This window comes from Mus musculus, chromosome 10 (genome assembly GCF_000001635.26).
Source record: "Mus musculus strain C57BL/6J chromosome 10, GRCm38.p6 C57BL/6J".
NCBI lineage: Eukaryota > Metazoa > Chordata > Mammalia > Rodentia > Muridae > Mus > Mus musculus.
This window is the reverse complement of record NC_000076.6, coordinates 13,223,972-13,247,939: the sequence shown is the minus strand read 5'-3', so window position 1 is coordinate 13,247,939 and position 23,968 is coordinate 13,223,972. Positions and strand designations below refer to the sequence as shown.

Sequence of the window (23,968 nt, the reverse complement as noted above, 5' to 3'; positions counted from 1 at the left end):
GTGAAGAAGCAGAGGCTTGGCATTCAGACTCAAAGAGCAAACAAGAAGTACAGAAAGAATCGAGTACTGTGGTGCTTCTGACTCACTGTTGTTGTACATGTGCCTGTGTGTGTGTGTGTGTGTGTGTGTGTGTGTGTGTGTGTAGGACGGTGTCCGTGCACATGTGCATGTATATGTGAAGATCATGGGCCAGCCTCAGGTGTCTTTCCTCAGATGCCATCCATTTGTAGACTCAGGGTTTCTTACTGGCCTTGTAGGCAATGATGGTTGGCAAATGAGCCCCAGAAATCTGCCTGTCTGCCTGGCCCTGCCTCCCAGGCATGGAAAGTATAAGTAGGCGCTACCCCAGCTATAAGTTTTTAATGTGAGTTCTAGGGACTGAGCTCTTAGGTATTCAGACTTTCACAGCAAACACTTTATTTACTAAGTAAGCTACCCCTCCCCCATCCACCCTAATCCACTACTTTTTCCTCTATTGTTTATGGACAATCATGGACTAAGTATAGCTTCGCACTGTTTATGCACATAATGTGTTAGCTATCACACAGTGATACTTTCTCACTTTGCAAACAAGAAATATTTAACCTTCATAACTAAATAATGGGTCAGAGCACTTCCGTGTTGCATTTCTCCCTTTCCCATGAAGGATATTCATGATGCTAGCTAGCATGCTTTTCGTTGCGTTGGTATTCTTAAAGATTGCTGTCAACTTCACATCACCCTGTGCTTTTCTGCCCTTGACAGTTTTACAACCAAAGATGAGCTGGGACCACAGTTACTGACCCCTGGGCAGATGGGAGACTCGTCAGAATCCTTCAGTGCCCCAGAAGATGAGGCCCCAAGAGAGTACCAAGCCAACGACTCTGACTCAGATGGACCCATCTTGTACACTGATGATGATGATGAAGAAGATGATGATGATGACAGCAGTGGAGAAAGTAAGACTATTTCCAAGAGATGGAGGAGTAAGCAACATACATAGTAGGAGGAGAGCTACCTGCTATGCACTCTCTTCTCTCAAATTAGACGAAATAGATCTATCCTAGTTAGAACTGGTGATACAGACCTTTGATCCCAGCTACATGGAAGGATGGAGTAAGTCTATAGGAAGTTCAAGGCAAGCCTTGACTAGACAGGACATTCAAGACTAGCCTGGGCAACTTCATGAGAGCATGTCTCAAGCTAAAAAGTAAAGACAGTCTTGGAGGAAAGCAAAATGTCATGGGTTCAGTTCCCAGTCCTGCAAGAAAATAGGAAATGTGTCTGTCCCAAAGTTTAGTTCATGGCGACAAATTTTTTTTCCAGAAGAGGATACTGCAGAGGTATCTCACACCTTCATCAATCAGTTAGACTGAATTTTTGTCGTGATACAAACAATCTAAACTTCCTAAGAACAGAGGCTTTCCCCAGGAAAGTCAAGGGTAGGCATTCGTCCGGGGGCCTATTCTTGAAGAATGTCAGAAAGGCGGGGATTCCGTGGCTTACTGGAAATGTTAGAGAATCTCACTCATTTTATAGTATAGCTTGAAGAGAGAGGAATGAGTCAAGCAGGACAAACACTTTGTTGAAGTTCATCAACCTGACTTGTCCACTATCACTAAGCTAGGGTGACCTCTAAAAGGGAAGGATCCTAAAGGGGAGTGAAGACCAGGGCTGTGTCTAACTAGATGACTGCAGTGCACTGTTACAAATGGTGTTTGATTTTGCTTTTTGTTTTTGCATTTTGCTTTGCTTTTAACTTAGGAGGAGTGTGACTTGGGAGGAATTCAATGTGGGATTGAATTTATAGATGACTAAAAGTGATTAGTATGTTAATGATTCAATAGAAATTTGTTAAATTTCCCTTCGCTAGTATCCATCTGATAGCTACTGTCTGCTGGGAGTTTAAGGATGCCTGGGTGACTGAGGGTTAAAGCATTTGTATATAGGGTAGGCTCTCTGCCAGCACGAAGCCTGGGGGGGGGGGGGGGGAGAGGATGCTGAGGATTAACTGTACAGAAGAAGGGGAGAGGATAAGCTTTTGACTTGAAAAGAAAGCAGAATTGTGCAATCACTGACTTCCGTGGCCCACCATATCAGCAGGATAAACGTCAGCTATCACCATCCCAGTGATGAGGTGATACTTCAAGCTTGTTCATGGTGTCTTGGGATTGCCTTTTCCCAGAACAGTTTAAAAAAAGAAAACTCCTTCCGTTCTTTTTCAAGATGAACTACCTCCAGCTCGACCCCAGCCCTCTGACTGATTAGGTTTCCCCTCTCACATGCAAGTAAAATATTTGGCCTAGGTCCTGTTCAAGTCCAGCCATGGGTAACGAAAGCCCTGCTAAGGTTAACACTGATCTACCTGTATTTCTGCCCTTTTCGACCCTCAGGTGCACTGGCAAGCAAGATAAGACGAAGGGATACACTTGCCATCAAACTTGGCAACAGACCGTCCAAGAAAGAACTGGAGGATAAAAACATCCTGCAGCGAACATCTGAAGAGGAGAGGCAGGAGCTGCGACAACAGATCGGAACCAAGCTGGTCAGGTACTTGCTGGGGTGTGAGCGCAGCAGTGACTGGGTCCTGTTCTTCCCAAAGTCTCCTACCTGCCAGGGGTCTTGGTGACTTCACCAGGCTTGGGTCTCAAATGGCGAGCCATTCACAGAATTTACCCTTTGGTCAGTTGTTCAGTACCTTTAAGAGCTCCAAAATCTAGCTCAGATATCAGTACACTTTGCCAACAAAGAACCAGTTATGAATGCTCAGGCTTGGATGGATGGCTGGTCTCCATTTCAGTTATTCAACTGTGACATTGTAGAAAACATGTAAATAATATATAAACAGATGAGCCCGGGAGTGCTTTAATAAAATGTGTTTACCAAAGGAGGGATGGCATGAAGGGTTTGGCCTGCAGGCAGCAGCCTGTCCACCATATGTTCTAATCTGAGGACTCACTGGGATTTCTATGTGACAATTATGAGATTCCATCATGTGGGCTGTGAGACTGGAGACAGGCCACGCCTGGCCTAGCCTTGTCCTAGTCAGGTAAGCAAGCATAGACCTCTGTCCGCACTGAGCCCTCTAGCTTAGAACGAATGGACCACTGGGCATCACGTCTCCCTTCCCCCCCGCCCTCCTGTACCGTAGGCCTTACGGTTTTGCCACACACACCTTCAGAAGTTCGTTTAACTAGACTTTTATAATAGAGGTTAATTCCTTCCCACCAAAGCTCTTTTTTTTTTCTGATGCCAGCTTAAGCATACTCAAGTGTCACCATTTTCTGCAGTTTTTTTTTTTCCCACTTGCACATGTCTCAGGGCATATCACTGGGAGGAGGGAACTAGATCAGGATGTAAAGATGGGAGGAAGTTGCTGCCCTTGTTTAGAGGCTTATATGATCCTGTGGGAAGGTCTGTACCAGGGCCATTCTCCACAGGAAAAGAATCCCCTAAGGCCCTTCTCTGCCAAAAGGGTGACTTTTAGTGACAGCAGCTGTGGCTCCTATCTGAGGGGAAGAAGGGTCGCCCTCCTAAGGATTCCCAGAGGAGGCCTGGGAATTCCCAGCACTTGCGACTCTCCCTGGGACTCCAGGAGTCTTCCCACTGGAGTGTTTTCACCTCAGCCCTAAGCCTTGACCGTTTCCTGTCTCTGGAAGGAGCTAGCAGAAGTCAAAGGAACTTCATGTCAAATTTGTCTTCTTAACAAGTACAGCCAGGGGCCACTCTGGGGGCTGGGGGGTGGGAGAAAGGGGACTGCTGGATACTGTGCAGTTCCTTTGTGACAGAAGCAGGACAGGAGCACTGATCGTCGCTGATGGATTTCTTTTATAGCATCCCCTCTACCCCACATGCAGAAGAGCCTGTGACCAATGTGTTTTATTATTTTATTGTCTTTGTTTATGTTTAGCTGTGAACTTTTTTTTGTTTTTGTTTTTTTGTTTTTTCAAGACAGGGTTTCTCGGTATAGCCTGGGCTGTCCTGGAACTCACTCTGTAGACCAGGCTGGCCTTGAACTCAGAAATCCACCTGCCTCTGCCTCCCAAGTGCTGGGATTAAAAGCGTGCACCACCACGCCTGGCTGTGAAATTTTTCAATCGCTGAATAATAATGCATATAAAATGATAGCAAAATAAGATAAACTCCTTCAAAGCAAAGAATATTAGTACAGTTTATCATAGTAAATGATTTTTTAAGAAGTGAACCAAGGTGCAAGGATAATCACTCAGTTGGCAAAGGGCGTGCTGTGCAAGCATGGAGACCAGGATTCCATCTTCAGCACCCAGGTAAAAATTGTATTATATTACAAAGGCCTGAAACAAACGAAAATTAAAGGTTTCATAAATTATACTAAATATGTTAGTACCTAAATAAAACCAAAAATCATTTTTAAATGAGCAAAGTTTCCCTACTCTTTCTATTCTAAATGTCTAATCATAGTTATTTGTAGTGGAAAAAATATAAATTATAGGACCAAAATGCTATTGTTTGTAATTCTGTGCCTAAAAAGTGAGAAAACAAAACTACTACAGAATAACTTCTGCAAGTTCAAAAAAAATCTAAGGCTAGTCAATGAACCCCAGCATCACAGTAATACTGTCACTAGCACAGAAGAGGAGGACACAGAAAGTGGGAGAGGAGGCAGTCACTGTATTCTCAAAACCAACTGTTTCCTTTACCTGAGGCTCAAAACACTTCCTGTGCAGACAACCACAGTGGATGGAATGAATTTAGAGAGACAGCAAACATTTTAGCAGTGAGAAAAATTCATTAGACAGGCTGATCAGCTGTGCCACTATCACGAACTTTGAAGGAAAGTAGGTGTATTGGATAGAGTCAGATCATTTGATGGGGTTTTGATCTTATGAAAGGAAACAAGACAAGGATCGCCTCTTCCAACGTGAGCGAAAGGAAGGGCAAAGATCATCCACTGAGATGGAGTGGAGGACATTTTGAAGATGTTTGAAGCTGTGATATGCCTAATAGTGAGGGGGAGGACTAGTCACAGTCAGCAAGTCTGGGCTAGGGTGGAGCCCAGGAGTAAAGTGGTAGCTTAGCAAATGTAAGACCCTAGGTTTGATCATAAGCACTGCAAACAAGTGAATGAATGAAATAATTAATATCAATTAATTAATTAATGGAATGTGGTCTTATTTAGAACTGAAAAAAACTACTGACAGAAATATATCTACAATAAGATAGAAGATTCCCAATGTTTGATGTCACCTATAAAACGGAGTTCTTATAGTTAAGGCTTTTACTACCTGGATCACACCAAGCATCCAGTAAAGTTCCATGTTTAATTTTAACTTAAATTGAATACACCTTTTAAACTAGCAGAAACACAACTAAAAATTAAACCTGAGTTTACTGAAAATCAGCATACATTGTTCTTGATTAATATTTTTGAAGAAGTTTAGTGCTATAATAAGCCATTTCTTTGCATAATAATTCTATCTTGGAGGCATATGGAAGAAGGAGAGGATCTAAAATAATTCTTTAAAGGGTGTCTTATAAAGATATGTATGATGGGACTGTTTGTAACAGGGACAATTTAAAACAAACCAAGTGGACAAGACCAGGGCACTAATATAGAAAGAGGTTAGAGAACAAACTAAAAAAAAAAAATCAAAAATCAAAAACAGCAGTGCACGACATCAGACTTCTGTCTGTTTCATCAAGGATTCCTTGCAGATGGGAAGCACAGGAAGTGAAGTGTGGGCATAGATCAGAATGGATGGAGACCAGTTCTAACCATCCATTGTGGGTACCACCTGTATCTTTTATGAGCCAGTTTCCCAGCAGTGCCCTCCAAATACTTAATATCTTTGTTAAGTGCAGACATGATCTGTAGCCTTAATTTTTCTTAATGCCGTAAAGTTTGTTCTTAATAGTTTATAAATGTTAAAGAATTATTTGTCAGCGGACACAGCACATCTTATTCGTCTTGCTCAGGATTCTACCCACAACTAGAACTTAGACAACACACTTTTAAGTCAAATAAGGCAGGAGCAGAGCCTGTCCCCAGCATTTGCTCGTGGTTTAGTTTAAGCAAGTTCGTCCATCTCTTTCTTCATCTTCAAGTTGGGAGCCAGCAGCTACCTTGCTGAATTGTTTAAACGATTCCAGACACAGTCATAATCAACACAGTACCAGAAACTTCGAGAGTAGGAAGAAAAGGTAGAGGTGACTATTCTCACAGTTATCTGTGCTTCACACAGCCAAGTCTTTTTCTACATACTCTCACATGTGGATAAAGAACTCAGGGGCTTCCATTCTTCCTGCAAGACAACCTTCAAGGTCCTATTTCAATCAGCTGTAGAATTTTAAAAACTATTCTAAAATGTATTTTGTATTAAATTTGTTATGAACATATTAGATATCAAAAATCTTCACAAGTCATCTCCCAGTCACACATCTGAAAACTAGGTGACCATTCCTTCTTTCTCCCTCCATTACTGTATTTATGTATCCATTTTACATCTCCATCACTGCCCCACTTCTGCTCCCACCTCACAGAGTTCCTCCCCCATCCTCCCTTCTCCTCTGAGAAAGTGGGTACTCCCTGGGAGCACCTCCATGACCCCCCCCCCACATCCCCTAGCACATCAAGTCTCTGCAGGGCTAGGCACAGACAAGCAACAGCTTTAGAGACAACCCCTGCTCCAGTTGTTGCACATCTGTTACGTGTGTGCAGGGGGACCTCAGTCCATCGTGTATGCTCTTTGGTTGGTGAAGGTAGAAAAGGAGATAACTAGCACATCTGGGCATGACAGACTCCAGTACACTGGCAATGCACACTCATAGCACACAGTATAGATCGGGTATAGACTCCAGCTGCCCGGCTACATTTGCTCCCTAGGGCCTTTTGTGGACTCTGTAACTCGTTTTAATTTCAAAGTAGACCCAATGGAGATCTAACTTTAAGAAAAATCTGAGCAAGCTCTGAATGATCACTAGTTTGACATGTTCCTACCACTGAGAATTTGGTAGGTCTAGAAAATAGTCGATTAAAGTCAGTTGCCTTTGTGTGTATATTCATCATAACCTATGCAAACTCAGCATACATTCCAAGGAAATCTTTCACTATGATTAACAAGAAATTAATCATGTGAACAAGACCAGAAACAAAGTTATAAGGAGTTTCTGCCCTGATGTAAAGCAGTTAGCTACTAATCCAGGATGAGCCTGGCTTATCTCAGCAGCAGGGAAGAGGGAGCCCCATAGCTTAAGATAACTCGAAGGGCCTGACACAGGATTTCCCTTCAACCCTGAGCAGCATAGATTGAGCAACTCATAACATTGGCGTGAACTTTGCAACAGCAGCTGATTTGAGGCACCAGTGTGCTGTACATTAATTAAGTAAGCTATCAGTTAAGTTGCTGTAACGTGCCAGGGATCTAGGCGTTCAAGTAATGTATGTTGATTTCTTTCTTACTGGGCAGTCTAGAGGAAGCTGGGCCACCCAGCATGATGGAGTTTCTCCTTCTCTCTCCTCAGAGGCCTAACAGCCAGACTCCTTCTGCTTTATTAATTTCTTATGCCCCTGGGTAATTTCATCTCCAAGATCAAAGCTGGCTCATAACACCATGTTCAAGTGTAGCCTGTGCAAGAGGGTCGTGGAAAGCAGGGACCACACACTCATCTATGGCGAGGGTGAAAAGCAACTTTAAAAGCTCACTCTGCTCATGTCCCATCCCACACCTAGCTACTAGGAAAGCCATGATCTGTAGACATGGACCCAACCAAAGTCAGATGCCTGTCCTTCGAGGATGAGTAAAGGGGAGATAGTCTAAGCCATTCTTGATAGTGTCTGAACAGATTGAAGGGAGAGATTTAGCTTACAGGCTTAAATTTTTAGGTTTATTTCTCAAGATATGACAAAGTCTAGCTTTGCTGTTTTGTTTGTATCTTCCACTCAAGGAGTCTCATTTGTAACTTGGGGTGTATTCATCTTGTAACCTGTGGTGTATATTCTTCATTTTGTCCTCGTAGGAGACTCAGCCAGAGGCCAACAACGGAAGAATTAGAGCAAAGAAACATCTTAAAACGTGAGTATCTGATGCTGCACTGTGATCCCACAGGTGATCAATAACAAGTTGCCCCAGAGACAGCCTGTCCAACAGGAGGGAACCATGACTCACAGCTGCCTGAAATGGCCTGTGTGTGTCACATACGTTAGTTAGATGCTTACATATATAAAAAATAAGTTCTTAGTTTTCATATTTCATTTTTATGGCTTTAAGCCTGGTGTCCCTTAAAGTGGAACCCTACTCATAGTAATTATGTTTCAGAAAGAAATGTATCCCATGTGTTCTTTTGCTCAAATATTAAAGCAAATGCTCTAGTCTACTCAAATAACTGCCAGAGACAGAATCCACAAGGAAATCAATCAAACATCCCTATATTGTTATGAATAATACAGTTTGTTGCTAGGTTGAGCAAATGTCCCGATTTAAAATTATGGCAAGAAGGGTTTTGCAAGGCATTTTATTTTCCTCTGTTGTGATAGCTCCTCTTCTTTCTTGAATTCTTTGTGGTTTCTTGAAACCTAAAGAGTTCTCCATTCATTCCCCGACTCTGTTTTTCCATTCTGATTGCTGGTGGCTAAGTGTGGGAGATCCCACTAGAAACACAGCCTGCCCTGCTGTTCTCGCAGGATGGCCATGAACGTCGGTGAGCTTAAAGGCAGAGTCTAGCTGAACTTGTAGATGTTAACCTTACTCCCAAAGAGCTTTGTATTTTGTGAAATCTTAAAGAATGGGAATGCTCAGAACCCTGGGCAGCACTCTAATAGCAGTAAGTCACTGGCATGGGAACATCCTTCTCAACCAAGCTGGCAGAGCACAGTCAGCCTGCTGGATGACCCCACACTCTAATATGAGATATTTTCTTTACTAAAGGAAAGAAAGATTCTTGTAGTATATTTGTAGGACTGTTGCCATGACTGGAACAGCCCAACGATGAGCATTTAACCAGCACAAGGAGGACCAACCATCCTCTCTGTAGCATCTCTGTCCTGCTGTGCTTTTTCTGGTTATTTGTAAGCATCCTTTGAGTAGATCCCATCAAAGAGCCTGCTGATGTACAGAAATGCCGCCTGAAAGACAAAATGCTTGTGGCTACAAAAGAAGGGTGTGTTTTTACCTTAGAGAAGGTAATTTTGACAGGAAAACAAAAACCCTTAGGTGTCAGTGTTTTCTCTGAGAGTTCCTGGGACATGCTCACTAAGTTAAACTTTAAGCTCAAAGGTGGACTGTAAGCTCCTGTGTGTACAAAGGGTATGTCTTGCTGGATGGCTGAAGAGATACTTTGAAAAGAGGGCCTTTTAAATTCTGGGTAATTCTGTCCTTGGGGACTCATGTGCCAAGCCACAGTGGAGTTTAGTTATTTGAGGAACTCTTTCATGGATCCGGAAATTTATTGCATGTTGATCTTAAATGCTGTGTTGGCTTTTGTACCCTCTGTTTTCCTGGAGGTTCGGGAAGGATTGAAGGACCAAAGTCAACTTCGTCTTGACTCTAGCCCTGTTTTACTTCCTTCTAAGTTCATGTTGATTCTGGAATCAGGAGGTCCATTTCCAGTCTGGAGAGGCAGATAACTGGCTCCCAATCCCCTGATACAGGCCAAAGGAAGCAGGCCTGGCTGGGGAGGCTCTTTCCACTGAGCTTAGCCCACAAGCACTTCGTTCAGCCCCTTGCCTCTGCACTCTGCTGTATTTTCCTCTTTCTGCTCAGGTATTCATCTGCAGTTGCTGTTCAGAAGTAGCAAGGATATCTAAATGAAGACACCAGAAAACTCTGGGATACAAGATGGTTTTAGCGCCTGAGAAAGGGAGTCAAGGCATAAAGTAGCTACTGGTGTCTACTGTCCAGGCCTACCACTTTCATAACCATGGGTGGGGTGACAGTAAACACCAGTACCTACTCTGTAATGACATGGGACAAACCTGATGTCTTAGTATCATATCCCTTACCTTTGACAACCAGAGAAGCCAGCTCTGGCTGATCAGGAAAAGTGCTGTGTGCTTTCCCATAAGGACCTGAGGCAGAACGCATTGCTCTCATGTTCGGTTACGTCATTTCAAATATATTTTCCACAGAGGAAAAAATAAGTAACCCAGGCCACTGAGTTCTGAATCTTTTCCTTTGACAATTAACTATGAAAGGTTTTAAACCTACAAAAAAAAAGATGAAAATTTACAGAGGTCAACTAACTACATGTCTTCCATCTATATTCTACTGTGGACATCTTTATTCTTCATATACCCATTGATTTAGGTTTTTAGCATGTATATTAATATATGTGTGTTAATAAATATATATATACATTTCAAAAGTTTATAAATGTATTTTCATTTGTTGAAAATACCTAAATATATGTTAATGTATCATATATATACATATATATATATTTTAAAAGTTTATAAATATATTTTCATCTATTCAAAATACCTATGCAGAGTCAGTGAGATGGCCCAGCAAGTTAAGGCACTGCCACCAGATCTGACAACTCGAATACAATCCCCAGGATCCACACAATCTACCGCCACAAGTTTTCCTCTGACCTCCACATGTGTGCTGTGGCAGTGTGCTTGTGAACATAAACACACAATAGATAAATAAAATTTTTAAGTAAAACAAAACAAGACACAACAAAAAGCCACCCACATGGAAACACATCAAGCAGCAAAAAGATAGACAGAACCACAGAGCACATATGGGGAAGCCCAGTTCTTTTTATCCCAGTCAGTGGCTCAGCAGAGCAGTGCTACCGCAGTTGTTAGTTCTGCTCCTCCTTTTCCTCCTCTCTTAGCTAATCCATACAGCGTCCAGGCCACGCAAGCCATCAGGCATTTTTCTGCAGTGCCCACCACCTTTAAAGCACGTGTATTGATGGAGTGCTTTTCACATGTTTCCCTGTGGCTGTCTGAGGCAGCACCCCTCCACTCTGATGCAAGACACTGACCAAGAGCTCTGTCACTTCCTCGGTGGAAACCCTTCAATCCATCCCAATGCCCCAAACCATGTACATCATACTGTTTAATTAATTAATTAATTAAATGGTTTAATTAATTAATTAGTCTGCTAATTAATCAACAAATAAAGGAAATGTTGTGCCTTAAGTGGTCACCTCATGAATATTTAAGTACCAACTTCAAGATATACCCTTAATCCTGTACCACTCTGCCAAGACTCCGAGGCTACATCATGGCAGCCACCTCCATCCCTTTCCCACTTTAGAAGTATCACATCAGGCATGGGAAAAATATCCTAAGCCAGTTCCTGGTATCAAGGAGGAATTCCCAGATCGTAAAACGCTGTTTACTTAAGTTGCCTAACTGCAATCAGCTCTTCCCTTCTTAGACATCACTGGCTGTCACCTTGTTGTACAACATCCTTAAATGGTAAAACTAATATTCCCTTCAAAGAAATGACATTTTACATAAAGAATGAAAACCTTTTGGGATTTTTGTGTGTGGAGTGTGTCTGTGTGTGGGTGTGAGTGTTTGAAAAAACTGCGTTTAAGAAATGAAGCATGGGAAGTAGGACCCTAAGAGTTAGGATCTGAGAGAGCACTTGGTGCTCTTGCAGAAGACCCAGGTTCAATTCCCATCATTCCCATGGAAGATCACGGTCATCTTCAACTTCAGAACCACAACATTCAATGCCCTCTTTGGACCTTAGTGCCAAACTCACACATGGGGTACAAACAGAAAATGTAGGCAAAACACTCCTAAAGTAAAATGAATAAATTTAATTTGTTATAGGAGTAACTTTTACAAAAAAAGAAATGAAGCATGGTAGGCATATGAGAAGAAGTGACTAAAATTATATTTAAGGGTTATATTTTTCTTACAGTCCTTGCCCTGTAAAGGTCTGACTTTAATAACATCAACGAGAAGTTTGTATTTTGTCTAATACGTTCAATAATATACAATTCACAAGCTTCATTCAATTCACACTAAGTAAGTAACCCTTTGTGGACATTTTAAGGATATAGAGAGACTTGTTTTTGTGAAGCAATCAGCAAAGCTTACAGTTCACTCACAAGAAATCTGATGTAGAATTAAATTAATTTGATGAAGGAACTTGAAGTGTCTCTTGTCCGAAGGGTGATTTCCGTTTGTATTGCAGAATATAACAACATGGATCATCTTCTACCTTGTAAATTAACAGATGTATTTCAGAAGAATACAGGGAGTTCATTATGTCCAGAGAAGAAAAAATAGAGAGAAAATGTGGTGGGGTCGATGAGCCAAACCTACAGCTCCTGTGCATAGTCAGTGCGTTTTACTCATGACACCGACCTTAGTGGCGAAAAGGCCATTTGAATTTTTACAATAAGTATATTTTAGGGTTGTGAAAATTGCCTAGTCAGTAAAGTGATTGCAGTGCAATTGTGAAGACCTAAGTTCTGTTGCCAGCACCCACTTAAAAAGCTGGGTTATGAGCCGGGCTTGGTGGTGCACGCCTTTAATCCCAGCATTCGGGAGGCAGAGGCAGGCAGATTTCTGAATTTGAGGCCAGCCTGGTCTACAAAGTGAGTTCCAGGACAGCCAGGGCTACACAGAGAAACCCTGTCTCAAAAAAAAAAAAAAAAAAAAAAAGCTGGGTTACATAGTGGCATGTGTTTATCATCTCAGTGCTGGTGAAGCAGAGACAGATGGATTCCGGGGGTCTCTGCTCAAACACCCCAGCCTAGTCAGTAAGCCTTGGGTCTCTGAGAGAGAGAGACTGTCTTAAAAACCAAGGTAGATAGCAGCAAATGATGACATTCAACGTCCTCTGACCTATACACACACACCACATACACCACATACACCACACACACACCCACACACACACACTTATAGATATGTTAAATAAAGCCTTGGCATAAAAGAGAATTTTCCTGAAGCTCTTAATTGATCCCTTCTATAGTGCAGTCTATGTTCATTAGAATCCCTAGAATATAAGCCTTGGCATGTATTTTACCATGAAGAGAAAAATAATCGCCTTACTTAACACAGATGAGATACAAGAAGCAGCAAGATGAGGTACAGAAGCTCTTCAAATATGCATACCTTAAATCCTGAAAACTGTTTATTTCTTTTAAAATTCTGAACTTTCTTTTTGCAATCCTGTCTGTTTGGACTGCATGGAATTGCACTACTTGATGAAGCACTAGAGAAAAAGACGACTTTGGAAAGTTAGTCACAAGAAAATAAATAATTCCCACCCACAGTACAACATAACCCCATTCAGAACATTGGCTTGAAAGCCAAGTCCCAAGGAATGCTTACATTTTGCTTCTATGGAAACATAGGAAGACAAACCAAATATTTTGGTTGGGTTTGAATGGAAGTCAGCAGCTCGGACGTGCACTGGATGGTTCTAATTTGTTCTTTTTAGTGTGTCCTGGATTTTTCCCATGAAGGGCAGATCCAGAAGTAAATTTTTATCTGAATTCTGGTAGATTGTATTTCTAAAACCCTGAGGTGGTCAGCAATAGGATAGACATAGAACAAGAAATCTTGTTTAAAATCAGTGAAGAAAGTTTACCAGCTCCGTTAAGAAGGAAGGTACCGTTACATATATGCACATATATAACATGTATATTGGACACTTCTGAAGAGCCTTTGGATACATTTCTAAGGTGACGGCATGCTTGATCAGCATATGCCAGACCTGAAAATTGTTCCTGGTAGACTTTTCTGATTATATGATTGTCTCTGGTAACTGTCCTTATGCCTCCCCTAATTAACAGAAAAGAACGAAGAAGAGGAACAAGAGGCGAAAATGGAGCTCAAGCGGAGGCTCAGCCGGAAGGTGATGTTGTCATGACTGCTAATGAGCATGCGTGTTCTGGGTCACAGTCTATTTTTATTAGATGCAAACCCACTCTGACCTCGTGAGTGGGATGTTCAGGGATGATTGCTCCTAGTACTCCACCGTATGATTCAAGTCATTCAAATCACTTGTGTCTTATTTGCGTGCTATGTTCATTTTGAAAAAAATTTACGAAGTTTGTACATTGCATTTATGTGAACATGTGTATTTTAAGTGAAAAAAGTTTAGATACAAAAGGGGACAGAAAAAGAAAGTGTCACACACAAATCTTCCATCTAGGGAGCCAACGTTAACATTTTCATATATTTTCATGTCTTTAATTGGATTTTCAAGTGCTCACACTTTCCATTAAGCCTTGGAAATACTAAATAAGTATTTTGTGACTATTAACAATTTGTCACTGTCCTGTAGCAGACCTGGGTGAGTAATTTATTAAGTGAATTTGACCACAGTGTTACCAAAGTCGACAAGTTGCTTATCGCTGGAACCCAGGCAGACTTCCCCACTTCTTTACAGAGATACAAACCTGACCCCAGGACCAGGGAGCTTTGCCCCCTGTGCTAAAAATAATAGCCTTTGGAGAACTTAAGCACTATCAGAATTTACATTCCACTATAAATCCTCCTGAGGGAGCTGTCTCAGCTGTGCCATCCATGCCTGGAGAAGGGCAGGGGGAGACCATAATTGAATGTGTATCCTTACTCACATGGTTGATCACTGGCTGGAGAGTTCACAGCAGAATTATCCCAAGGCAGGTCTGGGTCCCTTTCAAGTGTCAGAATTCTTCCAGTCTTATTCTTGGTGCTTGTGAAAGGGGAAAGCGAGAGAAGCAAAGGCATGTGGGGTGGGCCAGGTCACATCGAATGATACACTTGAATGGTGCAGAGGACACAAGAAGCAGGCCCCAGGAGCAGACAAGTCAGAAAAGCTGCAGAAAGGACTCTTCTCCAGGAAGCCTCCCTCATCTGCCCATCTTCCCAGGAAGGCCTTGCTGCAGCTGAGCCTTTCTCTGGGCCACTGCTACAGAGAAAACACTATTTCTCCATGTGCTGCTAGCAGAGACTCATTTGCATTTTCTGGGAGGTCCATAGCTTTTGTCTTAACGTGTCAAATGTCACCACAGTGACCCTAGAGCTGTGTTACTGGTGGGACTTTGTCACTATGGATTGCTGTGTCTGTCAGAGATGATGGGCAAGCCTTAGTCTCAGCACCAGACGTGTTGTAGGGACAGTTACCAAAAGCTGACCTAGCTAGCTAGCACGGATGCTTTTCTAGTCTGGAAATGAGGGCACGCTGCTTTCTAGGTCTCATTATGAATTCCCAAGATGCTGTGGCTTCTCTTTTAATACCTGAAAGTGACCTTAACTTTGAAATGTTCCAGACAGAAAACTTGCCACCTAGAGGCTGTAAAAACATGTAACTCATCTCTGTCTTCCCCCTGCCCTCCTGCAGCTCAGCCTGAGACCTACCGTGGCAGAGCTACAAGCCCGAAGGATCCTGCGGTTCAATGAGTATGTAGAAGTGACAGATTCCCCAGACTATGACCGCCGAGCAGACAAGCCCTGGGCCAGGTTGACACCTGCAGACAAGGCAAGAATCTCAGAGTGGCATTTTTTTTCTCCCAAAACCTGCATACTCATCCTCCATCCTCCTCCTATCTCTCTCTCTCTCTCTCTGTCTGTCTCTGTCCCTCCCTCTGTCTCTCTCTCTCTCTGTCTCTCTCTCTGTCTCTGTCTCTGTCTCTCTCTCTGTCTCTCTCTGTCTCTCTCTGTGTCTCTCTCTCTGTCTCTCTCTCTCTGTATCTCTCTGTCTCTGTCTCTGTCTCTCTCTCTGTCTGTCTCTCTCTCTCTGTCTCTCTCTCTGTCTCTCTCTCTGTCTCTCTCTCTGTCTCTCTCTGTCTCTCTCTCTGTCTCTCTCTCTGTATCTCTCTGTCTCTGTCTCTGTCTCTCTCTCTGTCTGTCTCTCTCTCTCTGTGTCTCTCTCTCTGTCTCTCTCTGTCTCTCTCTCTGTGTGTCTCTCTCTCTGTCTCTCTCTGTCTCTCTCTCTCTGTGTCTCTCTCTCTCTCTGTCTCTGTCTCTGTCTCTCTCTCTCTCTCTCTGTCTCTCTCTCTCTCTGTGTCTCTTTCTCTCTGAACACCGGCACATTTATGTGTCATATACAGTAATAGCAGTTCAGTAGAGTTCAACTGGGTCTCAGAAAAAAGCTAGTGCGTAGTTGCCATGCAGCTGGTCCCTCTTCAAGAAGTTCACTTGTTCCAGTTCCTCTGCCGTCAGCTGTGGGCTTTCATTGCTCTTCTTCCTTCCGTGGCTTCTAGTTAACACCGCTGCAGCCACTGTCCCATGCAGCAAGCCACCCCTAAGCTTAGTGATGAAGAGCAGAGACAAGTTTCTTACATCTTATAGGTTCCGTAGATTGGAATAGAGTCGAGCGTCATTTAGACAAGTCTGCTTTCCATGAGGTTGGCCAAGGTCACTCAGTGTTATCTCCCTGGTGATCAGGCTGCCCTGAAAGATTCAGCATTGTCTCTCCAACATGGTTTGTGTCTTGGTTGCTGTGGCTGGGATGTGGTACTCTCAGCTGGGCTGCCCACAGAGCTACCTCTTCATTGTGAGTCACCAAACCTCTTCCCTCAGAGCCCAGGAAAAGCTACTTGGCCTTTTCCAGTCAGCTTTGGAAGTCACTTGGCTGTATGTCCACTGCATTCCATTAGTTCCAGGCAAGTCATAAGGCCAGTTAAAGAAGGAGAAGGGAATAGATAAGTCTGCCTCTTGGTGGGAGAGCAGTAAAGTCAGCTTGTGTGAACTGAAGGTGTTATCTTGGCCATCTTAGAAAAGCACAATTTGCCACATACATTAGCACCCACCTGATTATTCAAATGCTAACCTTTAGACAGGCCACGTAAACAGTGACATCCATAGACTGTGGAAAGCACAGGACCATCTAAATGACCAGCCACCCTCATGTATAAACTCAATTTGCCATTCCCCAGAGCAGCCCTGACTTAGCTTTGCCCTGTTGTAAGAAGCAGAACTCATTCGTCTGCAGCTATAGTGGGCAGAGTTTTCTTTTTAAGATCATTTGAACTGAGAGTAAGACAGGCTTCCGTCTCAGGCTTGTTAACTGCGGGGTTTTGGGCCTGGTCAGGATTTGTTCTGCAAGCATGGCTTCTGTTCTGGAGTACTCTGAAGAAATAGAATTCTCACATCTCCCTTGCTCCTAGCACCCAAGGTCCAGGTAGAGCAGAGTCCCTCCTGACTTACAAGCGAGGCTCGCTCTCTCCCTCAGAAATCTCACGTAGTCACCATGAGGTGTGCTAAGGTCTAAAGGACAACATTTCTAGGGCTGTGTTATTATTGTGTCTGTGTTCTCGAGAGAAAAGTAAGAATTTTAGACAAAAAAAAGCTGTACTTTTAAAGGTAGAAATTAGAAAACAGAAAACTGCAAAAATTGGACAGGTTTATATATAGCATGTTTTATACATGCAAGTGATCTATTTACATGCAGTGTGTTTTGTACATGCAAGTAGTGTGTGTTTGTTGTCAAATAGCTGAATATCCAGAATCACAAATGGGAAAAATCAACAATGACAATTCAGATGAAGGCATGGCATTTTTATGAATTTTCAAAAATTACTATTTTTTACATAACACAGAGAAATTAAGTCATTTCCCACACTCGTAAAAATCCATTTATACAGGGGCTAGGTAGCTGGTTCCATAGGTAAAGTGCTGCCCAGCAAGCGTTAAAAACAACAACCTGGATCCTAGAATTCTGTGTGAGAGAGCTGAGAGTGCGTGTGCATATTTGTAAGCCCAGCAGCGAGGGGCAGGAACAGACGGATGCATCCCTGAGATGCTGAGCAGACAGTCTGGCTGAAACAGTGACCCCCAGGCTCACTGAGATATCCTGTCTCAGGAAATGATGTGGAGGCTGACTGAGGACAATCTCCTGATGTCACCTTCAGGCTTCAGTACATGCCCGGTGAGGGCACACACACACAACACACGTATGTGTACAGAAATGTGGCCCACATGCTAAAATCATGGTATTTACAGATGAAAATAGCATGTTAATTGCTATTACACCAAAAAAAGAGATTTTTTTGTTACTTTTACCTTAAGATACTTCATGACACCTATTGGTCAGATTCTAAATAATGTATTTGCTTCCTTAAGTTAATTGGTATAAAATTCATTAAGTATGATTTAACTGTTGTGTTAAGAATTAGGTTATGAGGCCGCTGAGATAGCACGGTGGGTGAAACCATTTGCCAACAAGCCTGACAGCCTGAGTTTGGTCCCCGGGATGCATGTGGTGGAAGGGAGTCCTCGGCCATCCACATGCCAGCCATTGCACATGCTGCATCCTACACAAGCACAGATCCACTCCAAACACAAAAATAAATAGGTGTAGCTTAAAATTAGCTTAAGATTTTAAAGTATTGATCTCTATGCCCCATTTTAAAAAACAACTAGTGGGCAGTGGTGGCGCACGCCTTTAATCCCAGCACTTGGGAGGCAGATGCAGATGGATTTTGGAGTTCGAGACCAGCATGGTCTACAAAGTGAGTTTCAGGACAGCCAGGGCTACACAGAGAAACCCTGTCTCAAAAAACAACAACAACAACAACAACAAAAAACTAGTGAAAATAAATTTACCGAAAATAAAATTACCGAAAGTTTATATTACTTTTTAAAGAAAAATAAATGCAAATATTATTTAGAACCCATAAGTGGTTTCACTCCATAGTTACCCATGTTGGGTTGGAATTTAAAATACTGATGAAAATTTCAATGTAAAATTTTCTGGTGAACCAGAATAATAACAGATTATTTACTGATGACACACTCATCTGCCCTGTTGATTAAAAATCAGCAATATTCTAGGTACAAGGGACACGAAGATGAATAGTGCCTTTCCAGTACTGCACCAACTAGCGAGGTCCTCGGGAAGAGTGTGATTGTCCCTCTGTAGGATGTCATTAGCTAGCTCACAGCATGCACACTTCACTTTCCATAACACCAAGCTTAACGAGTCAGCAAGCAAGCCACTCATTGTTTGATAGCTACATTTAGCAAAGAAATAAACAAAAGATATCAAGTGGAAACTCTTAACGAACTCTTCACTTACAACCTCGACTGTAGCGTTTCAGAAGGCTGCAAGAACTGTATTTTCAACAAATTGCCTGGTGCTTCTGGCCAAGGAGTGCCCCAAACTGACCAGAGCTGATTTGACAAGGGCAAGCATGTGGCTACTCTCTACTAGCCACGCTTAAACTTGGGTTTAGTCGTTTGTATGTCCTGCGTTTAATTTCCATGATCCCAAACGCCACTGTGCATGTGGTCTCAGTGCGGCTTCCTGCGATTTGGGGTTGTTGCCTCGGTCCTCTTAGAGGTTAGTTTCAGCTGAATGGTTCCCCATTGGTAGCCCAGCCTAGCACCAATGGCTACAGTCCCACCACTTCAGTCCATCTTCTCTCTCTTTCAACAAACCAACCCCAGTTACACTTAGAGAATTATTAGGCCTAAGGTCTATTCTTATCTTTAAAAAAAAGCAGTAGTTATGTTTATACCCTGTGCATCTTGTTAATACAAAAGGTTTAAATTTTCTTCTTTTGAACCCCTGAGAAATCTTCTTTCTTCCAAAGTAGTAACTGACAGAATTGAAGTGGGTCCTTACCGAGTAAATTTTAGAAGTGAGCACTTGGTTCCATAATTGGATAAATGAGTGTCTCCTGCTGTGTTAACACTTGTTGCTATGTGGTTACACATTACTACTGATCTATGACTTCTAAATACAAACCAGCACACCCATGGAAATGAAGCACTTTATTGGATGGATGGATGACATGAAGGATTATGGGTGGTTTCAACTTAATGACTCAATGCACGTTTGGTATCCAGTAGGTCACAAGAGCTGGGCCTCTGTGTCAGCTCAGAATATCATTTAGGTTATTAACTGTCATGTGACAAAGCAGTCCAAAGTTACTGGCTTACATCAGTGATATAGAATGCTTACAAGTTTGTAGGGAGGAATTCTTGAACACATCAAGACTTTGTGGGGTTCTGTCAGGCCCACGTGGATTTGAAGAGATGCTGTGGGACTCAAGAACCCACTTGCCAAAGTAGTTTCTTCATGAATGTGTCTGTGTCCTCCTGCTCACTGACGTCTGTCTCCACGGTGTCTGCATGGGCGTCTGCGTGGCACCCCAATGAACGTTCGGAGGACGTCCATCCTCTGGAGTCTTCCTTTGTGTTGGGGATTCTCATCCCGGCATCTTGCTCTGCAGTGCTGTCAAATGTGTTTCACATGGTAACCGGCTTCCAAGAAGCAAATGTTGCCGGGCCAGGAACAAGCTCATGCTAGACTGGTCCAGTGACAGAAACCCCGTGAGTCTGCTGTTTTTACCTGTTCAGAGTAGTGGCAGGGTTTACCCAGAATAAACAGGGTACTGCATCTTAGGAAGGTCTTGAGAAGGGGCAGTGCAGAAGAGAAATGGGCTGTGTCTGTGAGTGTGTAACTGGCTCTCGGAAGGTAGCAGTGTGGGCATGATATGGGCACTTGAAGGTTATCAATTGTATTGTGTTCAGCCGGGCACAGGTTGTAGTAGTCCTGACTTACAAACTCCATATCCCAACTATTTCTCTCTGGATATTTTCATTGGGTTTTACCATACTCTTCCAAGTGGTAGCTCCCTATCACCAGTAAGTCCTTGGTCTTGTTTAAATCCAGCTTTCCTTCAGCAGTACCCACTTCCATTCCATTCCAAAGAACTGTCAGTCACCAGCCTAAACTATGAACTGTTTTAAATCTAAATGATATCTCATTGGTGACTCTACAGTATTCCTCACATTTTAAAAATACTCTTTGAACTATTATTCTTAATTGCATCATGAATTTTCATTACTATTTTCTAGGTGGGTATGTTAGCTGGTTTCCTGTCACTGTAAAAAAGAAAAAGAAAAAAAAAAAAAAGAGGTGATTAAAGCAATTAACTTGTAAGTCGAGAAGGTTTGATTCACAGTCTGGGTACCCAAGAGCTAGGGTCTCTAGTGGGGATGCCATACATCATGAGTCAAAAGAGCAAAGAGAAGCTAGAGCATAGTCCAATAATCTCTTCAGAGGCGTGCCCCCAGTCACCTACAGACATGGCCCTCATAAGGCCCGACCTGTTAAATGTTCACGGCACTTCGAATAATCCCTCCCTGAACAATGGAGCACACGGATGAGAGGTGACACTCACCTAAACGATAGCAGCAGAAAAGCTGCAGCTTGAGCAGAGAGCTATTCCATGTCACAGTCCTATGGCGCATTAAGACCAGCATCCGTGCCTTCTGAGTCCAACTGCAGCCCTTCACACGGCCTCCCCTAAAAGCTTTTGTGTAAAGAAGAAACTTTTAAATGAGCACGGAGTTGGAATTCTCTGCCCTATGTATACTGAAACACTTCTTTTCAAGGCCAAACTTTTTCTAAAACTTCATTTGAGCAACTGGCTCCTGGCTCCTGTGCCAGTTATTTCTATGGCCGAAACCAAGTGTCCACATTGTTATGACTGCTGCATTACTGTGTCACAGGGGACTCTGGCCCACAAATAAGTCTCTGCTTGCTTTGGCACTTCCAAAAGCTAGTAATAAAATTAGAACTACTGTTCACTGTCCTAGTCCTCCAAAGACACTTCCAGACCTACAGAGTGTATCTGGGGAAAGGAGACAGTCTGTGACAACAGGGCTTCATTATCACATTAAATATATACTTGGAAGGGGAGTCTGTAAACTGCGCACTGGTGGTTAATGATGGGAGAGGGCCACGAAGGGGTCTTGGGGCTTTCTTCTATCTTTTCCCTTTTCCAAAGTTCATTGACTTTCAGTCACAAAGTAGATTCCGCTATCTCTCTGGGAAAGGACTTCCTGTGGTTTACACTGGCATTCTGTGTTTAACCAGAGTCAGTCCCTTTAGCATAGTTGTCATAAGAACGTTTCATATCTACTTTTCCTTTTATATGACAGAAGACATTCTTTGCATAAAAAATATTTACACTAATCTGGGTTTTGTCTGAGTGGTGCAATCTGCATAGGGTTTATAAAGATGTGGACCTTTTTTTTTTTTTTTAGTACGTTTTATGTGAGTGAAATACCCTCTGTAGAAAAATAGGAAATAAAAATAAGACAGAAATTAAAACTAAACCCATGCATAATCCTGCCACTGTCTGTTAACAGACAGCCAAAGTTAGCATTCGGAGGGGCGTCTCCACTTTCCAGTCTGCATGCATAAGCATCTTGTTGTACATGGCATGGATTATATGTTCTTTAAATAAGGCCTCCATTTGATTTTTCTCTGAGTGGCTTTAAATGCTATGCTGAATTTTCAGCCCTGTTTGTCTAAACTTTCAACATGAAAAAATAAATAGCAACAGCCTTCTTGGCATCCCTGTGGTAGCAAATCAAAGCTGTGTTGCTGTGGGCGGGCAGGCGGGCTTCAATGTAAAACTTTTCTGGGAACAGAATATGGATTCTCTGGAAACCCCACATGCCTCACGTCTGCTGTGGTCATCAGAGGGTGGAAGGACATTCTGTATGACACACAGACTAGACAAGACAATGAGGCTATTGAGCACCCTGCTGCCACCCTCCCCACTCAGGTGACTCTTGGGGAGGCTGGCTGAGCTCTAGTTCAGCCTTCACCTGAATAGCCCTCCTCTGAAACGCACAACCAAGGGTGTTTCTGATATGCAGAGTTAAGAGAGTTTCCAGAATTTGGGATATTTTCGAAGGCATAACGAGATGAGCTAGCTGAGGGATGATGCCCTGGTCAACACACAAAGCTCCTCTATGGGGCCAGGAGTCTGACTCAGTGTGAGAGTGCTTTCCTGGTATGCATGAGGCCCCGGGCTTGGTCCCCACCACGGCATAAAGAACTCATTTGCATTCATACACACTGCACACACGTATCTTGAAGGTCATTATACGAGTTTTTACCATACCTTGACTTTGTGACTGTCACATGAGGTTGGGTGTGGAACTTTTCCCTTTGTGAGTTACACTGAGGCTCAGAAATCCTCAGATTTTGAAGATTTTTCTAATATCCAGTTTTTACACCAGGGGTGATGAGACTGTAACGCGTTTCATTTGTTAAATCTTAATCTGGGATAAATTAGTGATCTTTTTCTCTCCCCTACAATATTACGTCATAGAAGAATATCTGCCTTGTGGGTGCTCTATAGGTTGGGAAAATACGTTACCTAAATTCTGCTCCGTTTTCTCCTGTTTAGGCAGCAATAAGGAAAGAACTAAATGAATTTAAAAGCACAGAAATGGAAGTTCATGAAGAGAGTCGACAGTTTACAAGGTAGGTAGACAAGATTTAGTTTTGCATATTGAGAATACTCAACCTGGTAAATTTCATGGCAGCTATATTGCATCACGATTTAATTTTTTGATGTGGTTTGGCAGGAAATCCTCTAGTGAATGCTTCTGCTTCCCCCAAGTCTGTCCCTTCTTGCTTTTTGCTTTTCCTAGTAATATAGAGTCCTGGTTGCAGACTTAAAGATATAGCTGGATCAGACTATAAATGTCTAGACTTTCCTGAGAACATTTATGGCTTAGTTGTCCTTTAAGAATACCTAAACTAATCCCGGTGCATAATATTTGGGTGGGGAAGGGCCTGGAGAGAAAGCTCAGTAGTTAGGAGCACTGGCTGCTCTTCCTAGAGGACCCAGGTTCAATTCCCAGCACCCACGTGGTGGCTCACTAGTGTCTGTAACTCCAGTTCCAGATGATCCAACATCCTCACACAGACACACATACATACACAGACATACACAGACATACACAGACATATACACACAGACATACACAGACATAGACAGACACACATACACAGACATACACAGACATATACACACAGAAATACACAGACATAGACAGACACACATACACAAACATACACAGACATACGCAGACATACAGTGCACATAAAATAAAAAACAAATAAATTATTTTTAAAATTCTAAAATGAGGTCTTTTTTATTATTATTATTTCTTTTCAGTGGAGTCTGAATCATTCTGAGGGGTTATATTACAGTCCTCCTTTTTGTTTCCTTTTGGGAAGCAAGTTCTGTGCCCTGAGCAAAAAACTGGTGGTAGGCAGTGTGAGAACAT

At 42.6% G+C, this 23,968-nt stretch overlaps 1 protein-coding gene and 1 long non-coding RNA gene across 19 annotated transcripts in view; one reads left to right on the top strand and one right to left on the bottom strand.

Moving 5' to 3' along the window:
• The window catches only part of Phactr2 (phosphatase and actin regulator 2), a 266,809-nt gene that overhangs the window by 226,586 nt on the left and 16,255 nt on the right, over window positions 1-23,968 (top strand). For 15 of the 18 annotated variants that reach the window (XM_006512673.4, XM_006512676.3, XM_006512675.3 and 12 more), the window contains 6 exons: window positions 745-938; window positions 2,373-2,529; window positions 7,975-8,030; window positions 13,729-13,790; window positions 15,264-15,401; window positions 23,080-23,156. In XM_006512673.4, coding sequence (XP_006512736.1) covers window positions 745-938; window positions 2,373-2,529; window positions 7,975-8,030; window positions 13,729-13,790; window positions 15,264-15,401; window positions 23,080-23,156 — 684 coding nt within the window. Of the gene's footprint in view, window positions 1-744; window positions 939-2,372; window positions 2,530-7,974; window positions 8,031-13,728; window positions 13,791-15,263; window positions 15,402-23,079; window positions 23,161-23,968 lie in introns of those variants that run through there. The other 3 variants (XM_030245000.1, XM_006512672.1, XM_006512666.1) reach the window with 1 other exon arrangement.
• Gm46211 lies at window positions 20,332-21,537 on the bottom strand. The gene is made up of 2 exons (XR_001779717.2): window positions 21,055-21,537; window positions 20,332-20,755 (listed from the first exon to the last, which is right to left on the bottom strand). It is a non-coding gene; the product is annotated as a predicted gene, 46211 (long non-coding RNA).